This window comes from Camelina sativa, chromosome 8 (assembly GCF_000633955.1).
Source record: "Camelina sativa cultivar DH55 chromosome 8, Cs, whole genome shotgun sequence".
Taxonomy (NCBI): domain Eukaryota; kingdom Viridiplantae; phylum Streptophyta; class Magnoliopsida; order Brassicales; family Brassicaceae; genus Camelina; species Camelina sativa.
Window position 1 is genome coordinate 10,885,715 of NC_025692.1, and position 9,998 is coordinate 10,895,712.

The following is a 9,998-nucleotide window of genomic DNA, read 5'->3' on the forward strand; positions in this document are numbered from 1 at the left end:
AGGACTCTAGTTCTACAACTCAACTAATCTACAGGACTGATAAGAAAATCTGAACCAGCTTTTGTCGATCCTACTTATGGGGGATAGGCGTTACGAGAGTGGACTCCAACTGTGGTTTGTGTCCCTAAAACATTTTCTTTAGAAATTTTAACTATCCAATTTTAGCTTAAATGATGCAGTTGTTGTAAAATTATTTATTTATATTCTTTAATATAATTCAATATTATATATTTTTTTTTTTAAATGTACAAGTTTCTTGACTAATACTTATAAGTTGTGGTTTTGTTATGAGTCTATATTTTATTTGAGTTCTTTTTTTGACGAATCAGTTCATCCCGGCCCATCCAACGTTGTTATCGACAAGGAATTGGGTAACCCTTCATTAAAAATAAAGACATGTAAGCCAGCAAGAGACTTGGTATTGAAAAAAAATACTACAGTAAAACCTCTATAAATTAATAAGGTCGGGACCATAAAATTTTATTAATTTACAGAAGTTTAATTTATCGATAAATTAATAATTATTAATTTATCGATAAATTAATATTTTATTAATTTATGAAGAGATTTTCTAATTTTCATAGTTTTGAAAATTTTCAGTTACAAAATAAGATACTTTTGTTATCCTTTACATTTTTAAAGAATTTTTTTAATTTCTAGTCTTGGCTATCGTAATAGGATGAATGTCAATTGTTTACTAGATTATTTAGGTAAAAATAATAAATGTTAGAAGTTTAGAGTTTAGAACAAATTGCTACTACTATCCTTCATGGTAATGATAAAGTCGAAAAAGATATTGCAGTACCTTTAGAACAATTACTAAAGAAGCAATTATCACATCGATCACTCTCCATAATTTTTGTATGCGATTTGAGAAGACAACAATGAAAAAGATTAGAGATGCGCTCCAACAAGAATGCAAATTCAAGAATAGACAAACAACAATAGAGTCATATTTCACTAGATTTTTTTAGATATATATATATATATATATTAGTTTATTTGACTATTAATTTATGATATTGATGAGACCATATTTTTACATAGGATTTCTAAAAAAATTATTATCTTATTATTTTATCGAAATGTGTCATTTTTTACACCGGCCCAACTCGGAATCGAAAAAATTTATTAATTTATAGCAATTATTAATTTAAAGAGTATTAATTTATAGAGGTTATAGTGTATAAGATGTTTTTGTCAACGTAATTTTATTTTCTGAGTCAACTCCCATTTAATTTTAATATAATTACCAAATGAGCAAGTCATCGACCAGTATAATCCCATGTGGCGTGAACATTTCTAAATTGTATACACTTATCCCATGAGTTAGGCAACTTTTTGGCCTAATCACAAATTTAAAGGATGTTTTACTTTTTAAATGGAATATAAAATATGTTAAATAAAGGTTAAAACATTCAAGGGTTGACAAGTATAATTTATTGATTTACGTAAGATTCTCATGTTTGCAGAGTGATTCAAAAACTTTACAACACAAATAACAGTAAGATTTTAGATCCACATAAAAGTACAATATTGTTAATAGAACATTACACAATATACAATCAAATAAATTTGAATGAACATTACTTAATCTAGAATTCTATCCAATCAAACAATTTTTACCTTTTTGTTCGGAAAAAGAAAAATATTAATCATTTCATTTAGATTTCTTGTTAGAGTTGTTCTTCTCTCTAAACCAATCAACCCAATTACGTAAAACCCACAAAACACTAACCACAATAGCAACCCCAATCACAACAAGCCACGACAACCAAGCCCACCGTGGAACCGCTCCCTCGGCCGCACCACTGACGTAAAACGCCGCCATATCGTACAAAGCCACCGGACCAGCTAGTCCACGAACAAGAGTGTAAAACAAGTAAAAGGGCGGAGACAATAGCTCCCTCACTCTCCTCGCCATAACGACGTCGTGTTTCCTATACCCGGTGATCGTCCAAACGTTCTGACATGCGCTCGTCACCTCCGCGAGGACCAAGAGCAGGAGAAGCGCGTGAGCTCCATGACCGACGGCGAACCGGCACGTGACGAAGACGTAGAGCGTTGCCATGTGGTGGAGGATGAAGATGAAGTCGTTAGGGAGAAAGATTAGGTAGTGGAAGAGATCAACGGTGAAATAAGCCATGCTGAGGTCGAGCACGGTTGATTCCACGACGTTGTTGGGTGAAGCGAATGAGTGAACGACGGCGCGTGGGATTGTTAAAAGCGTGTGAGAAGCCATTACGACCGCGGGGGTGCCGTGGAAGAGTGACATTAAGCAGCTAGCTCCTAAATGTGATGATGATTTCCATGACCGGAAAATTATGAAATACCCGATGAGGTATACGGCGAGGAAGAGGAGGAGAAACGACGGAAGTGTCGCCGGAGAAGAAGAATGGTCAAACGACGAGGTTGCCATGGTTCTGTTTTTTTTTTAAACTGTTTGGGACGTTTAATGTGAAAGTGGCGGTTTTTAAATTGAGAGAATTAAATGATCTTGTGTGGTGGGGTGTATGGAATGTTTTTGTAGCCGTTGGATTAAGGATTAAGATTACGTTTGACGTGTATGCGTACAAATAGTAGTGTGCTCTGGAGGCTTCTATGGATATTCGTTTCGTACTATACAAGATGTGTAAAACACGGAGTTGTAGAGCAAATACTCTTTGATTTGTTGTATGATCCAATGTTACATTGTTTTTTTTTTTTTAATGTGTGAAGACTAAAACAACGAACAAACAGAAAAGGAGGGAAATGAAATATTGTAGTCAGTAAAGTCTAGTAATGTAAAGCCCAGGTAGATACGTTTGTTCAGACAGTTTCAAGTGCGGTAGTATAGCCCTCAGTGCGGAAGGAAGAATATGCTTCGGGAAATTGGATCCGAGACATGTTTTACATTATGTAAAAAAGGCTATACTACCGCATTTGAAACTGCCTAAACAACCATATCCACGTGGACTTTACTAGATGATTTTAACAGCTACTGATAATGATGACATTGAATGTTTGAGATCGTAACATAAATGCAAGAAACTACACATAAGTTCTAATGATCACACCAGATATGAAAGTTGATAGATAATATTGATGTAAAGAAACAAAACTCGTATGCTCTGTGAAATTTGAATCACATGTTGACGAGATGATTATAACCTCAACCTTCTGTGAATCTATGACTACAATTGGGGCAAGTGTAGTATGTTGTCTGTCCTTCATCCGCTGATCTCGTCTGCAAAAACCAGAAATATCCCATGAACACAATTCTTTGAAGTTGAATCAAAGAAGAAAAGAACTTGAAACCACAAAATTAAAAAGCTGGAGTATCATACATGTCTGGTTGTGTATACAAGCTCTGGGTGCTGGCATTTCTCGCACGCCTTTTTGATCTGCAAAGAGAAGAATCATCCATCAACATCACAAGCCATGGATTGAGAATAGAAAGCGTGAAAGATCTGTTATCTTATTGCAAACATTTGGTAGCTCTGCGTCTTCCTGCGCCTTTTCACCAAACAGAGATATTCCTAATTCTCTTCTGATATCCTCTAATAAGCAAAGAACATAAGTTGTATACTAATGTTCATGACACAATGTTCTTGCAAAAAAATAACAAAACAGTGTCTAATGTTCATGCCTGAAACTAATTACATAGCAGGAAATGATTTTTTTCACTTTGTGTGTGTGCGTGTTCATAGCCTAATAACAATGGACTAACACAAATCAAGAGCATAGAGATCATCGCAACTCAGTGAAACAGAAACCAAATTTACACGACACAACTTATGAATAACATAAAAGATTAAAAATATATGATGCAGCAAAAAACATACCTCAGCAGAAACTGTGTAAGCTATGTTCTTGTCAATGATATCTGAAAAGCACAAATAACGAAATTAACCAACCAACCAACCAAGAAACAAGAAAACAAAAACTGTTTCGATTTTGAGGATATAAAGAGAGACATTCATGGATACCTTTAGCATTTCTCGTTGTTTTGCAAAGTGGACATTCTGCACACTTGGTTGTTTTCAAGATCAGCATCGTCCCACACAAACCACAGGACAAGAAACCACTTTCTCGAGATTTCTTCATTACAGAACCTTTTTAACAGAAAAGACACCAAAAAAAATATATATTTGCTAAAAAAAATTAAGTAAGCTTGATATCTCCATCAATGTCATCTAAGACTTGAACTATATGTTCTAAAACATCAAAATACAACTTAAGAACTCTAATAAGCTCATACACAGAATCTAAAAATCAAGACTTTAAATCTATTGAAGTTCAAAATTTGAACTAACCAAGCGACTCATATGTCTACTTAAACCATGATACAAAAGATATGCATCAACAAGCTCAAACAGAGATATTTCAATTGAATTGGAGAATACCTTTAGATTACAGAGAGTGTCTCTAGAGACAAGTAATCTAGGGTTTAATGGGAGTGGCAGAGTTTTTATAATGGGCTGGAAAGAAGGCTCATTTATTACTGAGCCTTTATAAATAAAAACTAAAGCCCACACAGAGAGAGGTTTAAGTTGTTAGGNTTTGTTGTTAGGTAGGTAGGTTGTAAGAGCATCTTTTTTTTTTTCTTTTCCGACCCTTTCTCTCTTTTCTCTGTCGATGTTAACGGCGATGGATTCCTGAAATCTAACAAACGATCAGAGACCAAGACCACGAAGAAGAATGATGTCACCTCCCCCAAAAAAATTCACCAACGATTCAAACATCGTTCATAAGAACATCAATCGAGACAATCAAACGCAACCCAGCTCAGATTTTTCCCATAAAAAAAAAGAATCTGATTTTTATTTCTCTCAAATTCGGAATCTTTCGATGTGGGTGTTAATCTGTTTTAGTAGTTTTCGATCTGGGTTTCATTTTGTTTTTTTTTTTTCTTTTTTTGCTACATTGCATAAAAGCCGTTTCATTTGTTAGGTTTTGTTGTGTTCTTTCTTTGTTTGTATTCATGGATTCATCTTTGTGATGTGTTTGTGTAGATTGTTTAAAAGTTACTCTATGTGGAAGTAAATACTAAAGAGGAGGATATTGTGTTACTGTTACTGCGAGCCTTTTAGTTTCTTGTTTTATCGTCTTCAAAGTTTTGGCTTTTTTGAGTTTTGTTTTGGGCAGTGATGATTAATTGTAACAGCTTGATACGCCAGTTCTGCTTCAGAAAATTCTTGATTGAAAAAGCTGTATTCTTATCTGAGCCCTTTATTAGTGTTTCTTTTACCAAGTGTTTGTTTTCGAGACCTATAGAAAGTTGATTTATTTGGCCGTTACAAGTTCTTGTAAATGAGAAAGGTTGGCAATGATAAATTATGATGATTTAAGGGAAATTAAGATTGGTACAAGTTGTTGGGGAAGAATGGGAATTGTGCTATGTTTCAAATTTCTTGATCCCCTCTTGTAGAATCACAGCAAAGGCAGAAATATTAGAAGATTCAAAATCTTTAGCGGATCAGAAGGTATGAGATGTTTGACTGTATCATCTATTTAATTATCTTTCCTGCAAATGTTGGGGAATGAATAACAACAATTCTTGTTCAAGTTCAGTGAAGAACCATCTTAGGTATGTGGACACTGCCACCGTTTGCGTATTTTAATTTAGGTAAGGTTGTTTCTTTTGCTTGTGTTTCAGGTTGAGAATGATGCAGTCGTGGCTCTGGCTTTGAGGAAAGGTACTTCCTCTTCACCCCTTTTATCTTATTCTGATAATGTCAACTCCTTTTTGGTTTATAGAAATGTGGTAATTAATGGATGATGCATCTTACTTAACTAGTTATATCAAACTTTCATTATTTTTATATGTTTCTTTGGTTTCTGAAAACCTTCAAACTCCATTGCTTTTTGTCCATCCTATTGAAAGGTTGAACTCTTTAAAATATTTGTGGACGTATCTAGCTGAACCTGATTCATGTTTATATCCGATCAATCTTATCACTCAGCCTCCCATGTTGAGGATGTTGTATTGCATTCTAGATATAGAAAGCTATGAACGGCTTGATGAATGCACCTCATTCTTTCTTCATTGGAGTCACTGAAGCAGAAGGGTTTGATCAATCCTTCAGGGAGGGAAAGGAAACTTCCTCTCAAGGTTAGTAGTTTTCCTAACTGTATATTGCTTCTTACTCGATCATCTTTTTCTCTATATCAACGCTTTTGACTGGTCTTGGATTTTTTAGATTTTGGGTACCGGAGAACTAAGCATGAAGCTCAACTTCAAAGCTCGTGCCTTCTCGACACAAGCAAAAGAGAAACTTGAAGCTTCAGGATGTACACTCACTGTGTTGCCCGGAAGGAAGAAATGGGTTAAGCCTTCGGTTGCAAAGAACCAAGCACGAGCAGATGAATACTTTGCCAAGAAGAGAGCTGCAGCAGCAGCAGAAGCAACAACTTCAGAGCCTGCAGCTTCTGCTTAATATTACTTNGTAATTAATGGATGATGCATCTTACTTAACTAGTTATATCAAACTTTCATTATTTTTATATGTTTCTTTGGTTTCTGAAAACCTTCAAACTCCATTGCTTTTTGTCCATCCTATTGAAAGGTTGAACTCTTTAAAATATTTGTGGACGTATCTAGCTGAACCTGATTCATGTTTATATCCGATCAATCTTATCACTCAGCCTCCCATGTTGAGGATGTTGTATTGCATTCTAGATATAGAAAGCTATGAACGGCTTGATGAATGCACCTCATTCTTTCTTCATTGGAGTCACTGAAGCAGAAGGGTTTGATCAATCCTTCAGGGAGGGAAAGGAAACTTCCTCTCAAGGTTAGTAGTTTTCCTAACTGTATATTGCTTCTTACTCGATCATCTTTTTCTCTATATCAACGCTTTTGACTGGTCTTGGATTTTTTAGATTTTGGGTACCGGAGAACTAAGCATGAAGCTCAACTTCAAAGCTCGTGCCTTCTCGACACAAGCAAAAGAGAAACTTGAAGCTTCAGGATGTACACTCACTGTGTTGCCCGGAAGGAAGAAATGGGTTAAGCCTTCGGTTGCAAAGAACCAAGCACGAGCAGATGAATACTTTGCCAAGAAGAGAGCTGCAGCAGCAGCAGAAGCAACAACTTCAGAGCCTGCAGCTTCTGCTTAATATTACTTTGATACGATTCATCATCGTACTACTTAAAGAAGAAGAAACAAACTGATGACGTGGAGTAGAGCAAAGAGTGGAGGAAAAGACTCGAAAAGAAAGAGAGGCTTTGCCGTTGCAGAATGAGTTTAAAAGAGCCTTGGAAGCTCATCTTCTTCATTATGTTGAATATTGTGAATGTTGGGCAAGCGATGTGCTTGTGTTTTGAGAGGTGAGCTAGTGATGTGCTAGACTCTCTCTTATGGTGTGTTGGGAGCTGAGCTAGTGATGTGCTAGTCTCTCTCTCTGTTCTTATCAGTTAGTTGTAATCGGTTAGTTGTGCAATTGGAGTTAGCAGTATCTCAAAACTTATCATACTTCATTTTCAAGCTCCTTGTTAACGTTGTAAAGCTGCAGAAGAGATCAATTGTGTTTATGAGAAGGCGTTTTTTAATTACAATGCGTTTAGTCTTTTTGTATGGTGAAGTTATTTTAATATTATGTTGATTAAGAGTTTATTATCAGAGAGATTTGTGAACGGTATAACTAAATTATTTTGTTCCTCAATAGTCGAAACTTTTTTTTTCAATCTCTAAATAAATTTTACAGAATAGGGTTTTCCATAAGTGGGGTTATTACTACAAACGTTCCCCCAATTTTTTCTTCTCCATAAATTCTTAAAACACAAATTGGTAGCTCTTCTTCATCATCATCGTCAATGAAAGCTCTTCTTCTAGTACGACGTCTTCGGGATCCAGACTCTTGTTCATCAGAAGATTGATTATTTTCCTCGTCTCTAGATGATGTTCCAGTATTACCTTCATAGCTCTCACCCCAAAGCCTTGAAGGTCTTGAAGATCTTCTTCTCCCACCAATCTGTGACCTAGCTCTAGATGTACCTGACCAGGCACCAGCTACTCCTTGGGCCACTTGACTCTGGTCTAAACACACGCGGATGAGCAAGAACACTGTAAGCAAGCCACCATCATCAAACAGATTCAATTCGTCACTACTTCTTTCTTCTCCTCCAAAAAGAAGATTGGAGTGTGCTAATTAAATCCCCTAAATCTCTCTGCCTTTCTAGCCTCCTCCAGCTTCTCTGTCTCTTTGGATCTGCTTCTGATGGCCTTACTCCTGGATGCTGAACCCTTGCGTGCTTTCTCAGATCGGAGTAGGTTCCGCTGAAATCACAAGTCTCACAAGAACAGCTTCTATGTTTTGAGTTCATAAAGCACCGAGCAGGTTCCACGACTACCCATTCTTTCATATGTCCACGGCATAACGGACAAGTAAGCTTAGGTGGTTTGTTTTTTTCTTGGTCGTCCTCTGTTGCTACAATACCACCTTCATCTACTAATTCTTCTCCCCTGCTCTCACCTTCTCCAAAAGTCGCAACTGTAAACTCAGATGCAGCAGTTGAGTCTAATGCTACATTATCTTCTGTCTCAGTAGTAGTAGGTACATAACTTTCCTCTTGGTCATGAAGTAAAGACAAAGACGGTGGCTTCTCTTTAGAAGCTTTGCGGAACTGATCAAAACAGTTAGAATGGCGATGGCTAGTGTCGCACATGTAAGGACGACAGCCGTTTTCATAGGAAGAACAAATGAGAAGAATCCCATTGTGAGGATGTTCCATACAGACAGGACAACGAGCCTCTTCCCATTCCTTAACTTGTTTCTCACTAGGCTTCTTCAAACCAAGGCGGCGATGATCGTCTATACCTATCCGACCGGTCTTTCTTCTCTTTCGGCATGTAATGTTGTTGTATAACTTGAAGAAACAGTCTTTTTTATAAACCCTGCAATAAACTAACTTCCCCATAAGTAACATCAAACTTTAAAAATTCGTACTTTAACAACAATCCAGAGAAGAAGGAACAAAGTTCGATGAGGGTAACAGATCTATACAATACAAACTGCAATCGCACAAAAAAAAAAAAAAAACAGAGTTCAATTACAATAGCCTAAGAACAAGGTGAATCGGATTAGAGAACAGAGAAGCACGATAAAAGTCTAGTCAAGAGATCCTATTGTCATCTAATACTTTCGATTTTAACAAACAAAACCCACACAGATCATCAGTACAAGCGAGAAGAGAAGTTAATCAACAGCAAATGTTGCAGAAAAAATTTGAGAATTAAAATTAGAGGTATTATCGTCATTTACAATTTCTGGATGAGATTACTATAGCCAAACTCTCAAAAATATCTCATCCAGAAATTCAAAATTTTTTAGATGAGTTTTTAAAATGGATCCAGATATCGCATCTGGTTTATTTCTTAAGTATCACTAAACAAACAATAATCTATATGTGCATCTAGATACTGCATCCAACACACCAAACGAACAACACCTAATAGTATTTGTCGTATATCTCAACTCAACGTATACTTTCATGTATTTATAACCCCATCCCCATGAATATATCTTCAATATACTGTCGTACGATTCTAATACAATGGGGTAAAAAAGAATGAATAAGTAATATTGATGGTTGTGACCAAGACTCGAATCCAAATAATGTTGTGTTTTGTCACTTGCAAACACACAATTTTGCATGTTGTTGCCAAACAAAATAAAAAATAAAGAAGAAGATATCGATGCATGTTGGGTAAGAAGATTGAAGATTCACCATTTCCAAACCCATTTGCTTCTGAGGACGTCAACAAATTTCTTGCGACCATCGTCATCCTTTACGATCCTTCTTAGATAGAATCCATCTTTCTTAGCAACCCAAAAACACTCATTCCCTCCTACACCGCACTCTTTCCGAAACCCATCCTTGACAGAGAACACTGTCATCACGTCATCGTTCGTGGTTCCAAACCCACTACGAAACTGGCACCTGAACTCAGTTTTCTGGAACGGCCACATGTTCATTGTCGTGAACTTCCATATCCGTGATTCCTTCGGCTTTA

At 36.4% G+C, this 9,998-nt stretch overlaps 5 protein-coding genes, 1 long non-coding RNA gene and 1 pseudogene across 6 annotated transcripts in view; 3 read left to right on the plus strand and 4 right to left on the minus strand.

The window, feature by feature from the left end:
* LOC104706926 (TLC domain-containing protein At5g14285-like) lies at window positions 1,606-2,521 on the minus strand. The gene has a single exon (XM_010423169.1). The coding sequence runs from the start codon at window positions 2,417-2,419 to the stop codon at window positions 1,661-1,663; it is 759 nt and encodes a 252-aa protein (XP_010421471.1). The 5' UTR covers window positions 2,420-2,521; the 3' UTR covers window positions 1,606-1,660.
* Window positions 3,152-4,086, minus strand: LOC104706927 (DNA-directed RNA polymerase I subunit RPA12-like). The gene is made up of 5 exons (XM_010423170.2): window positions 3,969-4,086; window positions 3,825-3,865; window positions 3,469-3,537; window positions 3,327-3,383; window positions 3,152-3,226 (listed from the first exon to the last, which is right to left on the minus strand). Exons 1-5 carry the CDS (start codon window positions 4,084-4,086, stop codon window positions 3,152-3,154), a joined length of 360 nt encoding a protein of 119 aa, XP_010421472.1.
* On the plus strand, window positions 4,584-5,951 carry LOC109125857. Its single transcript, XR_002032979.1, has 3 exons — window positions 4,584-5,465; window positions 5,639-5,678; window positions 5,867-5,951. It is a non-coding gene; the product is annotated as an uncharacterized LOC109125857 (long non-coding RNA).
* Window positions 5,987-6,421, plus strand: LOC104706928 (50S ribosomal protein L15, chloroplastic-like). The gene is made up of 2 exons (XM_010423171.1): window positions 5,987-6,094; window positions 6,183-6,421. The coding sequence occupies exons 1-2, from the start codon at window positions 6,008-6,010 to the stop codon at window positions 6,417-6,419; spliced, it is 324 nt and encodes a 107-aa protein (XP_010421473.1). The 5' UTR covers window positions 5,987-6,007; the 3' UTR covers window positions 6,420-6,421.
* LOC104706929 (50S ribosomal protein L15, chloroplastic-like) lies at window positions 6,637-7,278 on the plus strand. The gene is made up of 2 exons (XM_010423172.2): window positions 6,637-6,776; window positions 6,865-7,278. The coding sequence occupies exons 1-2, from the start codon at window positions 6,690-6,692 to the stop codon at window positions 7,099-7,101; spliced, it is 324 nt and encodes a 107-aa protein (XP_010421474.1). The 5' UTR covers window positions 6,637-6,689; the 3' UTR covers window positions 7,102-7,278.
* LOC104706930 lies at window positions 7,682-8,849 on the minus strand (annotated as a pseudogene).
* LOC104709417 overlaps window positions 9,555-9,998 on the minus strand; it is a 6,353-nt gene continuing 5,909 nt past the window's right edge. Inside the window, exon 2 of the mRNA XM_010426033.1 lies at window positions 9,555-9,993. Within this exon, the coding sequence (XP_010424335.1) occupies window positions 9,709-9,993 (285 nt within the window). The 3' untranslated portion in view covers window positions 9,555-9,708. The remainder of the gene's footprint in view (window positions 9,994-9,998) is intronic.

What these genes read in the sequence shown, in the direction of transcription:
- LOC104706926 (XM_010423169.1), bottom strand. Translation starts at nt 2,419, where the DNA reads ATGGCAACCTCGTCGTTTGACCATTCTTCTTCTCCGGCGACACTTCCG.
- LOC104706927 (XM_010423170.2), bottom strand. Translation starts at nt 4,086, where the DNA reads ATGAAGAAATCTCGAGAAAGTGGTTTCTTGTCCTGTGGTTTGTGTGGG. An exon ending in AAGACGCAGAGCTACCAAAT is followed by an intron (nt 3,384 to 3,468) that starts GTTTGCAATAAG and finishes TTCTCTTTGCAG; the next exon opens with ATCAAAAAGGCGTGCGAGAA. An exon ending in TTGTATACACAACCAGACAT is followed by an intron (nt 3,227 to 3,326) that starts GTATGATACTCC and finishes TGGTTTTTGCAG; the next exon opens with ACGAGATCAGCGGATGAAGG.
- LOC104706928 (XM_010423171.1), top strand. Translation starts at nt 6,008, where the DNA reads ATGCACCTCATTCTTTCTTCATTGGAGTCACTGAAGCAGAAGGGTTTG. An exon ending in AAAGGAAACTTCCTCTCAAG is followed by an intron (nt 6,095 to 6,182) that starts GTTAGTAGTTTT and finishes TGGATTTTTTAG; the next exon opens with ATTTTGGGTACCGGAGAACT.
- LOC104706929 (XM_010423172.2), top strand. Translation starts at nt 6,690, where the DNA reads ATGCACCTCATTCTTTCTTCATTGGAGTCACTGAAGCAGAAGGGTTTG. An exon ending in AAAGGAAACTTCCTCTCAAG is followed by an intron (nt 6,777 to 6,864) that starts GTTAGTAGTTTT and finishes TGGATTTTTTAG; the next exon opens with ATTTTGGGTACCGGAGAACT.